We start from the raw sequence: 20,974 nt of genomic DNA on the forward strand, positions 1-20,974 counted from the left end.
CAGGTGATTTTATTTATGAGCTTAACAGGAAAATCAACAACGGCGGTCATCACGTGCGTGCATGCGTTCTAACTTCTATGTGTGTATGAGAGAGAGAGAGAGAGAAAAGCATATACAAAACGACAGTCAGGTGGATAAAATCAGAAAGGTAAGAATCATTTATAAAGTTTTGATGGATAACTATTGAAATATTGGACAACTGGTAGTTCTGCTGCATTGCTGAGCTTTGTCTGGCACTAAGTTTTACGCACAACAAACACGCAAACACGTCCACAGACACACATCTAACAGAACTTCCTTAACAACTATTGTGCATATATCTTTATGAGACCTTATTTGAGCTCGTATCTGTTAGACACTGCTAATAAAGAAGCTACTCAAGTAAAACGGTGTCTACTGTGGCGGCTAAATGATCAGCTTTCTCGATTTTTCACTCAACTCAAAACCGTGTGCGCGAACGTGAGGATAAGCTGGGGCTGCGCCTGCGCCGGAGCGCGTTTCTGGCTCTCTCTTGCTCGACACATCGATACACACCGCCACCTACTGGCCGCGGACACAGGCCTCTGCCTTAGTGTCGAGCTACACGTGCAGCAGTGCAGTCCGTCGCAGTTTTTGCTCTCGTTGAAGCAGTGGTGGCGCTCACAAGAAAGTCTGTGAATTAGTGGCAGTCCTAGACACCTACTGATGTCAGCAACTTTGCTACATTTACCTCATGGCCTGCGTCGGAGGACTGAACTATGCGGCCATCCCACTCCTTTTTATCTTCTGCAAGACTGACCAGATATTCGTTAGAGATAACTTTACAAAACATTCTTTCAGGAAAGTTTTGATTTTCTTTTCAAAAGAAGAATCCTCACTGCAGGGATTTACGAAGTTTTTCTTTCCGCAGAGTGCACTTCTGTCTTAAGGACTAACACAGAAGACATATCGACTTCTGGTGATTGTCTTCTTAATTTGTCACCTTCTTCGCTGTTAGAACGAATGTCCACTATCTTTCGTGGTCCTCAGGACAGGGATGCTGACTCAAAAATGGAACAGAAGAGAATCCTTTAGAACCCGAGACAAACAACCATCCGAGGGACTTTCGATGTCCTTATTTTGCTGCAACTTTTAAACAGATACATTGGACCTTGGAAAGTCTGGTGCTGGTCAGTTATTAAGTTTTATTGTTGGTATCAATTCGTCGGAACACTTTTGTTTTCGAATCTGTCCGGAACACTGTTTTCTCCAACAGATCCTAATTTCGAGGTAATAAGATTAATGTTTTATAGCCACGTATTACTGCCGTTAAACCAGCGGACCCAGTGAAGAGACTGCTTACAACCTGTGGTCTGGAGAAGATACCAACATTGTGCTAAATCTCAAGTATTTAAAGAACATATTTGACATCGTTAAAGATCGTGCTATCCGTGTTATGTCCAGAGTGCTTGAGTTACAGAGCACTCACTAAAGATGGAGTTTTTTAAACGCTGGAACACGCATGAGTCTTCTGTTTGAAAGATCTATGGTGGTTGCTTTATAAACGTAAGTTCTTGGCGGAGCAAGCAGGACCTGAGAACAGCTGCAGCACAATTAGTATGTAACGTGAACTTCTGTTTTAAATAAAACATTTGCTGTGATGAAAGATACAATTCAATAACGACAGATCAACGGAGACTAAGCATAAGGCCTTTACCTTTGAAAAAAGTGGATCGCTAAATGAAGTGAACATTAGTGCCCCGTGGCTTGCGCTGTATTAGCTGCAGACTTATTTGCGACCGACAGTAAGAAATCACGAACATTAGTCACCAGATATTAAAGAATTGACAGTTGTGTTTAGCTTTAAGACTCTAGAAAAACTCAACTTTCTTCACTCGGACTTTCTGCTGCTAGAAAACGTTGACACTGTGCTGAGGTCTCCTTTGTGATGTGGATGCACAGAGAAGGCGGAGAAAAGCTGGACAGGCTACAGAACTCAGCTGTGGAGATAAGCCTGAACCCGGCGACAAAATCTTTGTGATGAGTCAGGCGCCGGAAAAGTGACGACCCGATCTGGTCATAGCTGATCAGATTCCAGAATATTCCCTGAGGATACGCAGTGGAAAAAAGCAAAGTTTACAGAGCACGTCTCTAAGGTATAACGAGTGGTAATTTTTTTTCCAGGGAAATAAAATGCTTGTGGACAATAATGGCGGGGCAAATCAAAATCTGCATGTTGTGGTCTTATGACAAAGGGAAAAAATAGAGAGATACTCGTTTTTTCTTAAGTCACTTGGAGAATATTTATGTTTTTCAGAAATGTTCAGTCGTAAGCTGTTTTCAGTCTGCTGCTACCTACAGTTGTTTCTGATGTCATTTCTGCGTTTAATCTCTCACACGCACACACTCTCTCTCACACACACGCACACTCTCTCTCTCTCACACGCACACACTCTCTCTCTCTCTCACACACACACACTCTCTCACACACACACGTAGTCTCAGCGATAATCGCTATACGCGTTTTATTAAATCGTTGATTAAAGGAAGACCTGAAGCACAAAAGGAAGCGACTTACGCATTAAAGCGTTTCCTGTCGGGTTTATACATTAGGCTTTTTCTTAGACACTGGCTGATAGAAGATGACTCGACTGTGGTGCCCTCGTTGCCCACACTGGCGCCCAGATGTCTGCTTTGAAATCATTCAGACCATATCAGTACTCTAGTAGCTACTGAAGTACATTTTTCTTGCTTGTCTGTTTGCTCGTCTGTGTGTGTGTGTTTGGAAGTTTGGAAGTCTGCTGCTCACAAGGTCTTCGTCTTCTGCTATTTTTCTTCCCTCCTTTAGCCTGTGTCGTCTCTTATTTGCATAGTTTTCTCTATTCCTTCTGTTTGGTTAGACGCATTTTCAAGGGACTACCATTTTATCAATGACGCAGTTTGCTTTAAGTATTAGTTTTCGTGAGTTGGATAGTCGTGGGTTTCGTTTTAAGAATTCCTGCTGAACACGATAGCCTGGCATGAAGCTATTGTGCCACTCTTGGTAAATTTGTGTAGCTAGGGACAGCGTGTATGCTACAATGAACAGCGCAATACGTTCACTGCACGAGATACGTAATACGTTCACACCTACTCTTTCCTGCTTCAAACTCTATCCACCCAGACGTTTCATTTTGTGGCTAAACTGTCAGGGAAATTATTGATTCTGCTATCTAATCGGGAAGGGACGAGCAGGTGTTTTATATTACTTCAAATTGATTTTGAAATGCATCTCTATTCATCTTTCTGTTATCTTTCTGCCTGCTTATCTTATATTCGGTCGGTGTCTCTTATCGTTTTACTTGCATTCCTTTTTTCTCCGTATTATCGTGTTATTGAAAAAGAGTGGCATCTTGCTTTCACGGGCTAGTAGTTCGTACCAAACAGAGAAGGTTCTAGTGCCAGCAGAAGACCCTGTTTCAGATGTTTATTGGCACTTACTGCCTGGATGTACGGTCTCCACCCATACTTCATCCACTCAAACATCAATGAATAGAAAACATCTGTCTCGTCGACATCTTGGTCTATGAATGTCATCCAGCAGAAAAACCTGGCATTCCCATTAACTTCACAGAAAGCCATAATAATTTTGTCTGTGTTGTGTTTTTGTGTTTGGAATGCGCGAAGAGACTGGCTTTGGCTGGGATACCGTGCTATAAAAGCTTACACCATTATGTACAACCAAGTACCCTCTCTTCTCGGATATGCTTTGTGTGCAGGTTGTTCTGTCTTGTCTTTTGATTGTCCTCTTCCCGTTTTGTTTGCTGACATATATTGGATTGTGCCTGTATGTGTGTTATGTGCATTTTGTCTATATCTTACTTTGTATATTATTCTCTCTGTTAAAGCACATTGAGCCTTCTGCTAAGTACAGAAATGCGCTCTATAAATTCACTTTGTCACTTTATTAAAAGAGTACTTTATTCGCTCGACTGTCAGCTGGCAGTTCTTTAGACCTCCTCTAGATGTTTTTGTAAATGTCTTCTTCATTCTGTCTTCTACAAGAGCCAGCTGACACTTATTAAGTATTGATACGTCCATCTGGAATCTGTCTTTTTATAATGTCATCCTATTTCATTTACTGTGATATCACTACGACTCTTCCCACTTAAAATGGAACTCACTCCTAATGAAGTTTCGCGTAGCACACGTTAGGGGCAGCATGGTAGGATGTAGAAAGTCTATTTTAAAAGTATGTTTAAATATGCGTATGCAAACATATATAATGTCTTAAGATGTAAAAATAATTGAAATCCTTCTGCAGTTTATATTGCAAAGATTTAGTCGACATACCTTACATAAATTTGAAAGTTCAATGTAACATGGGAAAACCTTCCTAAAGACAGAGGAAGACAATCACAAAACCTAGAGATTTTGTTTAAAACGAAATTGAATAAGCAACCTTAGTGAAGACTTGTATATTGTGTGTCAGTAGAATGACTGGTGACAAAAGAACAAAAGACTGTATTACTCTTAAATAACGTGTTTTAAAAACTAAGGAACGAGCTTCCCTTGTAAAATCTCTTGTACAAAGACCTGTCCAAACACTAAGACTGATGGCAAGGATGTTTATAGACGCTTAGTTTACAAAGTGGTGCTACTGTGAAGCATCTTCCTTCTCAGTAATTTTGTAGAGGCAAGTTACTTTGCAGCCTCTGACCAAACTGCCATCTTCTTTGAGGGCAGTTCTTTGATGTTTCCTGGCGGGCAGATTTCAACGCGCGAGGTTTTAGCCGCTGTCTGCGCTATAGTAGATATAGATCCTCGTGTGTTTCCGCCGTGGTCCTCTTAGACGATAGGGCAAAAGAGCTGTCTGGAGTCAAGAAAAAGAATGGAGTACGTTTTATCGAGAGGCGCTGCTTTATGAAAGTTCCCTTCCCTCCCTTAGTGTCTAAGTAGTTTCCTGAATTCTTGAGAATATGTCTGCCAAAACCAGATTTGATCGATCTCTGCGCAAGACTGCCCACTCAGATATATGGAAGATTCTCCTGAGGGTAGCCTGCTCTTCCCCTGTATGACTATCGCGTCTTTGTAGTAACTGATGGTCTGCGGTACGTGTCGAGATCAATTGGCTTAAGAGCGGATATGACGTCATACCAAGTGTAATAAACTTATAGAACTCAATCAGTCATATGAGCCCTTGAATATTACATGCTCATATGATTTCCTAAGTACGGAAAAAATTGGATTTGGATGGAATGATGATGTGTAGATTGTGTATCATTTTGAAACGAATAACATACGTAAAATGTTAAACTTATTTGAAATTAGTAAAAACTACAAGATGATGTTACATGGTGTGTGTAGAAGGAAGGCGAAGGATGACGAAGTCGGTGGCCACTTTCTGGTTAGCCTGTGTCATCATATTGCTGACGGAACCGGCGGGTGCACTGCGCATGTGGGATACGATCCTGAATCAATTTCAGCTCCACAAGGTAGGCTTGGCCGAGTCTATGTTGTGTAATTCTGTTTTCTCAGAGTAGAGTTATTACCTGAACTGATGTCACGTGATTAATGAAAAACTTTCGCAGTTGAAAAGTTGCTGAGCGTTCACTGATTATTTTCTTTCTTCTAAACTACTAGACATAATCGGTTAGTCCTATCTTTCATACATTTGAAAAAAAAATTGCACAAAATACAAATGCTTTGCACAAACGTTTGTGTGGAAAAATGTCTTCAGCAAAATCCTCTTGTGAAGCAACTTCTTGTAGTTGAAGCATGAACTTAGATCCCACTGCAGTCTTTTACACGAACATAAAGAACACGTTTTTGTATATAACAAACTATTTCCTTGTATTCAAAAATAACCAACGCACATAATTTCGATTCCAGTATTACGCAGCGGTCGAGCCAGTTGTCAGATATAGTTACCTAGCGCCCTATAAAGTTGGTCACTGTCATTGACCCAGCACGGGTTGAGAAAGGTGAGGAAGAGAGGGGAAAGCACCCTTCTCACAAAAAAGATGGGGCCGAGAAAAGTGTAAATTAGCACAAAATAGCAAACACATAAAATTCAAAGTACAGTGAGCTGTTCGAACGCCTTTGATAGCGAATTTTCGGTTAAAAAAAAATTTCGTTAAAAATATTTGTCTCGGATACACTTGACCAACAATAATTTATTTATGAACAAAAATTTTGTTAAAAATCGAGAGGCAGCTCTATGCTAAAAACAACAGCCTGGACGTGAACCAACGTGAGACAATATCATGCAGAGGTCATCATTCGCGCTCGAATAGACATACGATCGGTCGCTTTATCAAGACTTTTTGTTTATGCACAATGTATAATAGGAGTATGTTGTGCTTTATTTAATAATAATAACAATTTTGCATCGCGCCTTTTTCCAATCAGCCAGACTTAGGGGCTCAAAAAATAAACACAGTATAAGAATAATAATGGTATCAAAAGCGGCCACTTTGAATTGAAAAGGAAATGAATTCAAAGTATGAAGGCGGCATGCAGTCTGTGGGATTTGTGAGTCGTCTTACCCAAGAGTATTTTGACACATGACTGTCAGAGGAACAGACACTGGACAAGTTTTCACCTTCAACTTCAAAGCTAGAAAAGCGAAGTCCTCCCCCAGTATTTTATAATTTGCTCTTTGTTTCCCTTGTTTAGGTCTGTCCATCGGCAGTTTTTTTCATTTTTAAAAACGGCGAGCTTTCTCTGCCTTTCGTTAATGTTTCTTGTTTATTTATCCCTTCACCGTCGTTTATTTTGTTTCATAAACTGTTTCTGATATTGTTAGTTAACTGACCAATAGCAGTTGAACATTTCATCTCCATCTGAGCAACACAAGCTGCATACAGTCCTGTGAACAGCATCAGTTAAATTTTTTATTTCAAGGAAATAAAAAATTGCGGATATACGTCACCGTATCATTTCGAATATTTGGGGGATAACACACTGGTAAGTAAACACAAGAAAGAGAGTGCATTACAATAACTCTATATTCGTTACTTCGATGTCCTATGCACTACTCATCTGTTTAGCATTACCTCTGTAAGTAGCGTCGCACTCTACGTAACTGTTGCAATATTTGTACAGATATCTGTGTTTATTCAAATGTGGATGGCAAAATGGGAAAATTATATTTAAAATATCCCTAGCATGAGGAGAATCCTGAGAATACACTGGCCCCTTGACCAACAAAAACAATGGCAACGGCAAAGCAGAGATCTTTGAACGGGGTATGAAGATGAAAATGTGGGGGTTTTAAATCGAGAGGGCAGCTCTATGCTAAAAACAACACTCCTCTGGACGCCTGAAGTGCCTGGGGAGGCTGTTCCCGGTTTCATACAGAGAACATGAAACCAATGACTTTCTCTGAAGCACGGTTACCACACTCGAAGAACACCATGAACCTTTATTTACAACAGTCAAGCGACGTAAGCTGGTCTTCTTTGACCATGTGAGTTGGAGCGACACCTTGTAGAAGATTGTGCTTCAAGATACTTTAGAGGGTGGTCGACGCCGTGGTAGCCAGAAGTGCTGGCTTGCAAACGTCAAAGACTGGACTGATTGTCCTGTGCAGATCCTGCTCTCGCTCCAAACAGGCGAAAGTTGCTGGCCCTGTCAGCTGCCGCGTCTAACCACGTGCCTCCGCCTTCCCTCATGACAGGTACCGGTCAAGAGTCCACTGACGGCCCTGAATCCTGCCTCGAGTCTGGTGGACAATGGTTACAATACAGAAATTTTGTTCTGCTACGCCCTGGAAATATCCCTTTTCAGTTTATTTGGAGCAGATATGTTAGGGTGTGTAACAAGAGAGAGACTTGGGGGATTATTTGTTGAAACTCAATCTATTATTTTGCCCAGGCTCAGCCATTGTTCACACAAGCTTTGTTTTGACAGGTGATATTATTCTGACCACTTCTTCGTGCCGCCCCTTTAGTGTTCAGCCTCTCCATGGCTCTTGACTGATTCATCACTTTGCCAGGCCTCATTCTGGAGACCTGTTTTTGGCAAGCATGCGTGCAGACAACCCTAGGAGCCAAAAATGGCGTTGTGACACGTGCTAAGGCAGCAGCTCCCACGCTGATCGCAACTCGCTCCTCTATGGTGTGCTTTCGACAAACGCTTGCAAGGGGGACACCACCGAGGGGATAGTGTTTCTGTTGCGATAAAGAAGCTAAGACTGTCCTATAATGTGACAAGAAAATATAAAAACAACATTTATGGAACTTTTTGTTAACGTTCCTTGGTAAGCTTGAGTCTCAGAAGTGTTCCTCACTAGAATTGTGGTATGTGCTTCTGGGTAAACAAACACAAACTAGTCACAAACTATTCTGAACAAAGGACTTCTTCCTAATAGAAATAATAAATGCAAAATTTGTAAAGCGCATACTCACACTCCTATAAAGTATGCTCTTAGAGCTTAAGAACAAGAACGAAACATTGACAGCATACGAGGGACAGGAACACAAACAAATAACATATGAGCTATAAAAAAACCAACCGAATAAAAGAAGAATAAAATCAAACACATAAAACATAAAGAGAACAAGATATGAGAGTAACATGATATTGCAAAAGAAAGGATGTGAAAAAGGACTAGCATTATAGGAAAGGTTGTTAGGAGTAATGTTTACGGAAGAGGTGCGTTTTCAGTGCACGTTTAGAGCATTCATTAGTAGGTAGGTGGCGGATATGGAAAGGGAGAGAGTTCTATTGTTTCGCTGCACAAAGACTAAAAATCCTGTGGCCACAGGATATGTTGTTGTTTTGGTGACAGGAAGAGTGAGGAGACAATCATCAGACGAGGAGCGGAGTTGTCTAGCTGGGATGTAAGGGAAGAGCAGTTAAAAGAAATAATCAGTGCAGGTGCCAGCAAAAAAATTAAAACATAAACAGTAAATCCCACGACAAAAGTCTTTGATTAAAGCTCACTTTGTACCATGTCTGCTTTTGAAGCCTCTGCCATCAGGTCCGGAGCTCTAATTAAGAAACCCAAAACGCGGCATTAATTTTTGATATCTTTAATAAATCAGTCTCTCAATCTTGTTAATTCTTCTTGTTTTCTTTCTTGTGAACATTCTTCACTTCTTTATTTAGACTCCTTTCGGTAAAAGGAAAGCTGAAGAGTTGACTAATTTAACCCAGATTACCGTCTCGTAGTCTGCGTAGGACTATCCTATAATAGAGTCAATATTTTCTTTCTCTAAACCTTTCTTCGTGCTATTAGCAAATGACTTGATATCCGGCGCTTAAAGTAGACGGAAATTTCCACCGGCAAGATAAGGACTCATTATTAATGAAGTCGTGTGCAGAAATTAACCACTTCACGCTGTCACGTGAGACCATGTGTTGGAAAATAGATTTGCTGGGTAACTAATTAACTGGCACAACATCATAAGCTTTTTTTGTCCCTCTTACTGTCGGGTATCTCAATGTGTTGTTAATTAATAGTAGATTAAGGCCAGTTATTTCTAATAGAGGCCATATATTATGAAGAGGTGTGATGCTTTTATTGTTACTTTCAAAGGCCCTCCTTTGATGACATAAACCTAGTTTTTTCTTTCTTTTCCTCCCTGTCACCTCTTAGATTGTATAATATCCTTGATATATCCATGGGTTGTTTCTATATCACAGTCCAAAATGTTTAGGGCGGCAAACTTGAGTCTTGAATATTTCCAAAATGCATGGGTCTTCGAGTCAAACGTTATAGTGGTTCAGTTGAGTGGCGTTTCGCCCATGGCTTCAATTCCAGGCTCGTTTAAAAAAAGGTTATGGTAACTCGTCGAGTCAGTGTCTGAGTATGATCTTTTAGCCTTGTTGATGCTGATGGGCTTGACAGTAAGGTGAAGTCGAGTTGATTTGGAGAGTGCCAAGTTGTCTTTCTGGGTTTCTTGTGAGGATTTAGGGTATTAGCTAAGTAAGGTGTGTCGGTGGCTCTGTTAAAACTCTGGGTGAAATATATATGTTGTCCTGTTTTGTCCTCACTATTTATTAATGAGTTCACAAACGAAATCCGAGCAAAGGATCTGTTGTGTGATGGAAAATGACGATGTGATCTTGACTTTCTTCCGTAAAAAACATTACTTTCCCTCTGTAGGAACTAGCAAAAGTCGGTCATTATATTCTTCAATGACAGAGATGTCTTGGTTGAACCGTTCTCTTTTGTTCATCACTGACATCACTTAAGTTAGGGAGAAAGAAATCTATGTGTGAATAAGCAACGTGCATTTTCGGTGACATTAAAGCTTCTACTTTCTCGTAATTAGCTAGCATCTTTGCCACCAAATTTTTATAATCATCAGATTTGTTTGGCCTAAAAGCCCATCGACAAAAGCTGTGAAGGAGAGCCATGTTTCTAATTTCAAATTAGTCAGCTTCATTTAAAATATGGCACGTGTCTGATTTGTGGACAAGTTAAACACTCAATAGAAAACTTTTATTTTACTTTTAGCAAAGTTTGGTTAGAGTTTAGACCCCCAGCCATGCACTGGTCAAGTTGCCACCACTCCGGGTAATGACCTGACAGGACGGTCAAGACGGGGCCCATAAATCTGACCATTGACACGGGTCACGCTGGCCTGAACGTACGCAGCGGGGTAGAATAGTTTTAGTACCTGCGAACTTCCCTGAATCCATCCAAGATCAAAGGGTGACCAGGGACACCCGCATGTAAGGACTCAGCCTCGCTCTAAGAGAGAATCATCACTTTCTTAATCTGCTTGATAGAGACTGGAAGTCCGTCTCAAGGAGACGTAAGGAAGTTGTTTGCTTGACGTAGTGTATGTATAGAGTTATGGAAGTCTACTCCAGAGCAAGGTTAGACCTATAGTATTGATGTTGTAAGACATGAACTGTGAACATTGAACTATGAATATTAAACTATGAATATTGAACTATGAACTGTGAACATTGGTTTACGAACTGTGAACATTTATGAGGCGAGCGACATCTATGAGAGATAAGTTTTAAAAGTACGTTCGGACCTAGATGCAAACTACTGTATATATGTAGTGTTTTATTACATCTTCCCGTTAAATTACACTCTTTTGTTTCATATATATTGATCTATTTTGCTGATTTGGTGAGTGGACATATAGTGAGTGTTATAATCAGGTGTGGGCGAAAGAGTTATCCTTTGCGCGACAGAACATTCAACCGTTACAACTGGCCAGCCTGCCGAACCTTTACAACTGGCCAACACACACAACCTTTACACCAGTGGTTCTTAACCTTGTTTGAACCCACAAGTTTCATATGCACAGTCACCGAACCCTTCTTTAGTGTCATCACGAATTGCGTGTGTGGGAGGCTCCGCCGAACCCCTGAGACCGACTCACCGAACCCCTACGAACCCCGGTTAAGAACCATTGCTTTACACACTCCTTCATTTATTTTATCATCGGTTAATTTAAGGAACTTCTGACTTAGATATTGAGAACCTTATGAATCTTTCCTCAAAGCCTTTACGAAATTCTTCATCAGACCCGGCTTGATGTGATGACGTGGTAAGTATACCTTGTCACCAAGTCGGACCACTGAATTGAAATGTTCGTCCATCGAAAAAAAGATTGAGAGACGCCCCTACTTAGGTATAAATACTTGTTCTTCCCTTTTTTTCGTTTTTTTAGGGTTTTTTTTTATTACTAACATGCCGATTTCCTGCATTGTGGGCAGAAGTTTCGCGGGCCGGATGGCACCGCGTCGCGGGCCGGATATGGCCCGCGGGCCGTAGGTTGGGCATCCCTGCATTAGAGGAACTTGTTTGATATTCATCTCTCCTGGCACATATTTATCTCTTGTTGGCCACTGAGTTCTTGAATAATGACTTCCAGTGACACGGCTATTTTATAAACAAAGGAAGCATATACATTTGGTGAACGCGCTTTGCATGCCCGTCAATAAGCCAATAACGTGTCACTGCAGATACTCCAATAATACTTGTCATACTTCAAATCAAATTAAATCAAATCAAAACAGACTTTATTGTCTGTCCAGGAGACCCAGGACAGAAATTTTTCTTCGCTCACAAGGGCAGGCATACATACTCATACAGACATATAACACACAGTTAGGAGTAAAGATACAAGTAGCTTGGATCTCCGTCAAATAACTTGCCTTCAACGAATCGATGAAGAACCTCTATTCTTCGCTGTCATAACTGCAGCCAAGTTCAATCATAAAATTGTCAATATCCATGCAATACCAAAGGCAGTTCTTTGAGGTATAGTAATTTTCTAGAGTTTCACTACGTTTTCTGTAAATGCTTATTGCCAAGAGATTTCACTCATTTAGACGAGAGGTTAACATGTCGCCTTTATTCTTCGTCAAGTTTAGATCACGGACCAAATAAATGAGATTTGATTGATTGATTAAACGAGGCTGATCATTATCAATTTTATAGTATTCGTCTTCGTCATCAACAGACGACTTTGACTGAAAATCGACATCGCTTTCTTTGACTTCTTCAGGCTGCTCATGATTAGAGTGGGGCCATAAGGCACAAGTTTTATTGTAGAAGGTATATCTGGATGCAGAACGTTATCTTTCTGTTCATGGGAGAAACCTTTGGCATTTGTGAAGCAGAAATAACAGTGAGTATTGTGGTCTCTTTTTGTCTCTCCATACTGTCGGAATGGCGAATGGCATTCTACTCTTGCCTTTCAGCCACTGTGTGAGATGAATGGTAGATGACACACAGATGATGTGCTGTAGCCACCTCTTATCTTGGTCACCAAGCTTCCTTTCAAATTATTTGTGATAGGCACAACCTACTAAGGTCAGTGTCTTTGATATGAACTGTCCGTAGACAGCAGAAATTGTCTGGATTGTTTAGATTTAGTACTGCTCAGTCATTTTTGTTATGAAATTTTGAAAAATTGTCCCAGTCTAATCAACGATCTGTAAAAAAGCAGTTAGTTAATTACAGCTTATTGGTGTATGACAAGACAAGGACAAGCGCTTTTTATAGTGTTCAGTCAGTTCAGTTCTCTGATGATACTGCATTGTTGACTCTTTTGCAGCAACATATGAAAGATCGTGGTAATGCCTTAGCACTTTTTATACAGTGGTGACACGAGAACTTTCTGGAGTTAAATGTTAGTCAAGAAATCTTATGCCATTTCTACCAGTAGTTTATTTCAAGTCTTTTATATTTTTCATTTGTATGCTGGTTTCCCTGTCCACGATAGGAATAGTCTGAACAGCATTGTCCATATCTGTTCTATGATAATCGGTATCCCACAGAGGAATTTAGCTTCTTGCTGTGACCAACAAATGGTAAGGAAAGCTTCACGCATTTTGTCAATACCTGAATACGTACTACGAGAGAATTAGCATTATTAAGCTCAGGTAAACATTATACATGTAAAAGCAATAGGCACCTGAAATCGTTTGTGTCATCTACAGTCCAGCTGCTCAACCTCAGATGAATTTCAATGGTGTGTGTGATCGTGTGCGGACGTTTTGCCGACGGACGTTTCGCCGCATTATGTCAGAGAGAGAGAGAGAGCTTACTTACTTCTCAAAGAATGAAAGTAACTACTAGATTACACAATAATTCTTTATTTCAAACAAATTTTACACACAGACTTCACAGACAGTTCACTTTGATTGTCACAGATTATGCGCAACAGCTTTGAGAAAAAACATTGATACAATGGCGAGAGAAATGTGTGAGCTAACGGTTCACATGAGGAGGGATAGTGAGAGAGAGTTCACTGATACATTGATACAATGGCGAGAGAAATGTGTGAGCTAAAGGGGCGTCACACACTTGACTTCGGCTAAAGGTCCCGCGTGAAATGCCGAAATGAAGTGCCCCGCGCCGAAACGTCCGGCGGCGAAACGCCGGTCGGCAAAACGTCCGACTCCGAAACGTCCGGCGGCGAAACGTCCGTGTACCGTGTGTGATGTTGTAGGCCAGCACATGAATATCCTTGGTGTAAGTTTGTTTGTTTGTTTTTTGGGGGGATATATATATATATATGTGATTGTCACTTGCCCATAACCTTTTTCTTTTTATCTGCCAATATTTTTTCAATGTTGACATCTTTTAATGATGCACCTTGCAACGTACTTTATTTTTTCTTTCTTTTACTTTGTGACTAGAGCACCTTCCCCTGTTCAACTGTCCTCTGGGACAAATAAATTTGGTCATTGTCATTGTCATTGTCAGTGGATTACATATTTCGGTTACATTATTCCCGATAACAAGAAAACCTTACTTGGCATAAAAAGGGTATCATATTTGAATTCAGCACACTAAATTTACTATAAGCCACCTTTCTGATTATATGTTACAAAAATTGTGTTGCACGGTGTAACCTACCGTTCCTGCCCCTGGTCGGAAAGAGTCTTGGTCGATCCTTATAACCATGTTATCATACAAATGTTCCATTTTTTAGTCTTCATGCGGTGGCGCGTAAACTTGGATAATTGTGACTTCGAGGCCTGTGCTCCTTGGTCTTGTTACAACCATTTGATAAAGAGAAAGATGAAATAGTATAAGTTTGAGACCAATTATCTCCTTCTCAGTGAGTACGGAATACTGAGCCACTTGCTGATTGCTTCAACTTGATGTGTAATGTGATTTTTGTCTCGTTTTCTTGTGTAATCATCTTGTTATGAGAAAGAAATTTACCTGAGCATCCTCCCACTCGTAAAAAAGTAAATAAAAGGGTGACGACGAGGGACATCAATTATTTCACTAACGCCCATTTCGCGACAAAGAATTAATGGCCGCGGCGTTTTTGGAGGTGAAATTATACTAAACCATCTGGAACGCTGTTTGAGAAACTCGGTTTAACGGTAAGGTCGATTCCACCAGACAGGATGTAATATCGTAAACGAAGAGGAAGAATGAAAGGAAGAGAGCGTTTTAATAAGCCACTTCTTCGGCCGCAGTAACCGTTTTTCATGCACGAGGCTTTCGTCACACACCAGATTGCAAAGCGATTGATCAATGAAATCCAGAAATTCTTCGTCTGCTCTCTGAATTAATGATTGTGTGATCTCTCCACGAGGCATACACAAGAGCGGAAATGACAATGATCAATGAATGTTCATATCCAAAAGCAGAAGGAAGTTCTGTCCTAGAACAAAATTACAAAATGAAGCATGACCTTTGTACCTCTTTTCGTCTGATCCTCTTCTCTGAAATTAATTCCTAGGTGATCTCTGCCACAACGTCCAGTACATCATCGCATTCTAGGCTGACTGACTCTTTGTGGTTCCGAACAGACCCTAATGGATGAATGCGTCATCAGTTTTTGTGTTTGCGTGACTTGCTTCGTCCTGGCGTCATTTCGGTGGACCTGTTAAATCGATTACGTCACAGTTTTTGTAGTAAAGTGATTGGTATTACACAGGGAGCACGCGTGACCCTGCGACTTTCTTGGCTATTTCGTCGGCCATAACCACACGTCGGCACTTTTCATCAGACTTAGAAGGGAGATGACGAGATTGATTATTGATTTCTCAAACCCTTAAACCCGTCTATTAAGAATTGTAAATTATTTCCTCGAATGAGGAACACCGAATCACCGCAGCACTGTTTAGAAAGGACAGTTTTGTCCGGGCGATATATGCAATATATCATCATCCTCGAAGTTCCACTTGTCTTGTTCTTCTTTCTTTCTTCTTCTGTTTCTTTTTCTTCCTCCTACTCTTCTTTTTTTTTTTTTTTTTTTTTTTTTTTGCATCTTGTATGTTTCTTCATATATTTATATATTGCATTAAAAACTGGTTTGATGTTATGTAGAACTGATGCATTACTCATCATTTTATTTTGGTGAGAAACAAACAACACAGCTACCCGTCACTTTTAGCTAATTTGGAGGTCAGGACTCAAGCGTCATTTCACGGATGTAGTTCTTGGTAATTTCTTATTAATGCTATATCTTGATGGAATTTTAAGCCCTAGAATGATTTTTCAGAATGCTCGTGACATAAGCAGTATGCCAAATATAAACACTACTTAAGGGCGTTAGCAAAACGAACGGATTTCGCTCTTCCTCTGCAGAAAACGATGGAAGTGTTAAATTAATATTTTAATGCTCAAAATAAATTATAACTTATATTATAACCGGACAGTGCTTCGACGTGAAATAAAGTCGCAAGAAATTCAGTTTGGAAAGTTATGATAATGTTTCAGAAGATGACATGACTATTAGAATAGCTGTATATTTTTGTACTTAAGCAATTGTAGAATTTTGTACACGAAAAATGCATCTGAAAAATAACCCTTATTCCTCTGTTTGAGCAAAAGTTAATATAAGACGCGATCTTATTTTCGAGGAAGCACAGTAGCATACGATAGAATGAGACTTTATGAGTTAGACAGAAACCTGTTACATGTAAACTAGATGTTAGGTGTGAATGATGTTAGATGTTGTTAAAATATACTGTTAATTATAACCCTTTTCTGTTGAGAAGCAAAATTGTTCCAATTCTTATAAAAATGAATTTAGTGGTAGCTTCTACAGAACACGCTTAAAAAAGATCTACTCACCCGAATAAGGCCTGTAATTCTCGTGTCAAATGTCTCATAATAAAATACACCGTAAAAGCCGAAACAGACTACTGCTTCCACTGTTTCATAAGCTACTTGCTTCAGCAGCCGCTCTTAGCATTTCTAGCCATTCCGTCCACTAGATGTCTTCCCGGCAAACGCTCTGGGCGAAAGGCGTTAAAAACTAAAACAAGAAAAAAAATAAGAGGAAGAAGTCAGCCATTCGTAATATTCCCAGTGTGCGGCTGACCAATCAAACAAGAACTGCTATACCTTGTAGTGCTGTAAAAGGCTCAGTCTGATTCTTCTTCACAACAGCTCTTCTAATTTACCAGTAAAAGTAAAACATTAATTGAAAAATATGTTCCTCCTTCCTTGCCTTAAACTAAAAAGCAAAGCAAAGAATATGAATTCTGTTTTAGACAGGTGTCCTAAGTGGTTTACCCTAAACGAATCCTCGTTTCTTTGCAAATTAATCGCCTTCACTGTAAGTCACGAATGTTTGTGGTGTCCGTCATAAACCGAGAAAGATATCAGTCTCTAGATGAAAATTGAATCCAGAAGGCTTCATCCAAAGAAACAGCAAAAACAACAAACTCAGTTACAAATAAACGCAGATTAAAGAAAAATGCAGAAGTAATAGTGAATAATATTATTTGTTTAGGACGCACAGTGCTCATATAATGCATTTGTTTGCACGACGTTAATAGCTTCTGGTCGTTACTAACACCCTCTGTTAACACATCTTGTTATGCTACGACTGGTAGACAATAGTACGCAGAAAGAACAAGTAACATGCTCATCAAATATAATTTTTTTTTCTAAAAAAGACATGTGATCATAAAAATAGAAAATTAGATAGCTGACATGCAAGTTTGACGTGAGCTTATGTGTTGTGCATGTTTGCTCTTGTTTGCCTGAAAATGCCTGTACGGCTCAAGCCGATTCATTTCTAGTGTTTCGCCACAGAACTGCTTGGAAAGAAAGTCTGTCTGCTGCTGGTCTAGTCGTCGTCTAAACTCGTCTTCCGGTCAACAGATCCGATTAGTGTTGTATGGTTGGTTCACACCAACACGGATACTCTGGATACTCCGTTTCACTCATGATCAAGTGTAAAATACTGAAGCTGCTTTTGTTGTGGACGAAACATAATAAGTTGATATTGATAAAATCTTTCTCTAAAAAGTGTGTGTTTGGAGGCACATGTACGTATATGTATATAAACGCAAACATACTCCTAAACAAATAAACGAAGGCACGAATGAGCAGTGAGACTACAATACTAATAAAGGATTGATCCTATTAAACACCTCAGATCAATATGGCTATTCATCCTCATGCAGTACGCCGCTCGTGTCAGCGTGATGGGGGCTATTTCTGCGTTTTATATCTCGCGCGCCACCAACTCCAGTCGCTGAAGCTTATCGCTTTTTAACGGTCTTCTGCTTGGTCGTAAATGTGGATCGCCATTGACGTTGTCTTGAGCGTGGTCAGTCGTGTGATTAACTGCGATGTTATCCAAGAGGCTGCTTTCGTCGTTGTTCTACATAATGTGTAAATGTTTACATCGGTTCACATTTGCAGCACCAGTCTCAGAGTGCAAACAATTTGTTTTGTTTGAACACTACTCAGAAAGTACTCTGGGATCATTCTCTTCCCACATCTATCTAACATGTAACAGCTTCATCTTAATTATAACTTTGAAATTGTGCATACAAATAAATTGTACTTTACCATCAATTATGAAAGCTCTAAGAGAAGGATCTGTGAACAAGGGAATCTTGCTTTGTTCTTGCACTTCAGGCTGGTTAACCTCCTTATTTCAACATCATGATTCTCACATCATGCTCATCATCCAGGTGGTCTGGGAGCTTGTAGTACACGATACTTAGCATACTATGCTTGTGCAATACTACGCATACCATGATGATAACCACAGCTCTCTTTGGACTGTACCTGCAGAAAGGCAAAAATGAATCATCTGTTATATGTTCTGCATATTTGTACAAACGACATGGGCACACAACAACTGCTAAACCTAGAAAAGGAAAGCAACCAAATTAGTAAGTATCAAAACTTAACAGTATACATGAGAAAAAGCTTACAAGTATATAAACATATGTTAATATATTTCTTTGTGGGAAACATGGCTTGAAAGGTATACATGTATTACACATGCAAAAGCTTTAGTGAAGAGACACGTGTGCACACAATCAAACATGTCCATTACTTTCTGCTCTTTGTTATTTGTGCGAAATATAATGTATTAATTTATTGACATGTCCGACATTAACTTGGAAAAAACGCTAATCATAAGGCAATTATGATAATTTTCTCTTCCTTCATGTGGACACAACATTCAAATATAATGTAAAAACATTGTTTCCAAAACCTATGATTCCTTGATGTTTCTTTGAAAGGCAAGGAAAGCGTCTTTTCAGCACACCGTTGAAACTTTCAATTGTTTCCCGAGTTTATTCCGTGACTGATCGGATATGTACTTCATAATCTCGGTAAAGCTTCGACGCAGTCAAAATACTAGCGTCATGAGAACTTCCAGAATACTTGACAATTCAGTTAATTATATTTATGCCACTATCACAAACTAGCTGTACATTTATTGAATGATAACCTTTTTTATTCATTTTCATGCTCAGATTGTTCCTGTATTTTTATATTGGTGCCATTTACACACCCAAACACGTCTTGGAAATCCAGCGATTGCATAAAATTAGGATTTCTGCTTTTTTGCCTCCCTCCGGCTCGGCAATTTTTACATATTTAGTCGCTTTCCAAGAGCCTTAGAAACACGGTGAATTGTTCGGTAAACTGTCGACTTACGTATGTTGATCGTATCTCCTGCAACTATTTGAAAACATCTCTATAAGAATAGAATCGAAAGCATCGAATATATGACCTCGAAGGCTCGATTTCGCCGTATTTTGTTGTGGTTCACGATAATGATTAACAAGTTTAAGAGCCATTTTGTAAAGGGATACAACTTTCATCTACAACAACAACAACAACAACAACAACAACAACACAACAACAACAACAAATCACATCGTCGTCCTATGCTTTTACTCCAAAACTCATAAACGAAAACTGAGTTGTTGTGGACGCTCATAAGTTAGTCACTTGCTAGTCTGTTGCTACGCCTACCCTCTGGTTGGACTAAAGTTACGACCTAGCTCCAGACTAAAATTCGCTTAGTCAGGAGCAATGCAGCGGTCGTAAAGTTGGTCGGGTACTATACCCCTGTTACGTACAGACTAAGGCTTTACGCCCGAGCAGTGCAACCGGACCCAGGTGACTATAGCCGTCTCTTTTAGAGGTGTCTGCAAGTCAGTCAACACTGCCACTCGTGAGACTTTCACACAGGAATAGCCTTCCTCCTAAGCCCGAATGCTCGCTGGGACTAAATTCAGCAGGCCTGGTAATGAATGTAAGCCAAATCACAGATTGTTATTATTTTTGTGAGAGCAGACAGAAGCAGGGCTGGAGCAAGTGTGTGATGCGTCCTAAGCGAGAGACGAATACTGCCCCCATCAGCCACCACCACCACCGCCACCACATTGCCTCCCGAAAGAGAACCTCTTATCAACAAAAATTTTGGAATAATTACACATTTAGGCTTAATTCCATTTTAAACTCAAAATTTAAAGAATAAACAGAAGCTTACATAATACTATTCATAATTGTCGTGGCCTGTCTCACAACTCAGCAGATTTGCATTCGCGAGCACATATGCAGTCAAAACATTTAGCAGTCTTTGACAAGTCCAGAGACAATGCCAGTCCATCCATATGTGACAAATGAACATTATAACCTAGCTGAATGTGCATCACGTGTAACATTCCTTCCTTCCACACAAACATCTCCACTCAGGTTTTTCCCGTTGCCTTCTTGCCTACAGACCACACCAAACGTGACAGTGACATGATAAAGACTAGAGATAGAACTGTAACAGATCCGATCGCGCAATGGAATACTTTGTTAAACTTTAAAACACCACTAACTCAACCACTTGCATCCACACAAGCAAAAAAGATAATGTAAGTAATAATGAAATAAAATTAAGGTAAAGAGACAAATCGTATGAATAAAATATATACATCTATACGAGTGTATACAAATCATGCAGACATCTTTAAAAACTCTCGTGTGTCGGGGTTGGAGGACAATGGATGTGTATCCACTGTTAAATCTACCCAACTCCAGTCCTTTTACTCCTTCTCTTTTCGTTCTCTCTCTCATTTTATGGACAACTATTAAGTATCACCGACCAGAGGCCTTTATGGCGTTAAAGAAGAAAACTGGTTTTCTACACCTTTGTCTAGTCCTGGTAGTCTGATCCGACTGGTCATTAATTGTGACAGATTTATCTCTACTCTTTCAATCTATAGCACCTCGGCAAGTACTGTCAATCGTCCTCTTCTTTCTCTTCATACAGAAGAACTAACAAGCAAAATCACACTGATTACATGTATAAAAATTTTAATAAATGACATG

At 39.9% G+C, this 20,974-nt stretch overlaps 1 protein-coding gene across 4 annotated transcripts in view; it reads left to right on the top strand.

The window, feature by feature from the left end:
- The window catches only part of LOC112556924 (fasciclin-1-like), a 96,436-nt gene that overhangs the window by 24,491 nt on the left and 50,971 nt on the right, over positions 1–20,974 (top strand). For 3 of the 4 annotated variants that reach the window (XM_025226379.1, XM_025226380.1, XM_025226382.1), the window contains exon 2: positions 5,305–5,432. In XM_025226379.1, the coding sequence (XP_025082164.1) occupies positions 5,305–5,432 (128 nt within the window). Of the gene's footprint in view, positions 1–614; positions 2,115–5,304; positions 5,433–20,974 lie in introns of those variants that run through there. The other variant, XM_025226381.1, reaches the window with a different exon arrangement.

This window comes from Pomacea canaliculata, linkage group LG2 (assembly GCF_003073045.1).
Source record: "Pomacea canaliculata isolate SZHN2017 linkage group LG2, ASM307304v1, whole genome shotgun sequence".
NCBI lineage: Eukaryota > Metazoa > Mollusca > Gastropoda > Architaenioglossa > Ampullariidae > Pomacea > Pomacea canaliculata.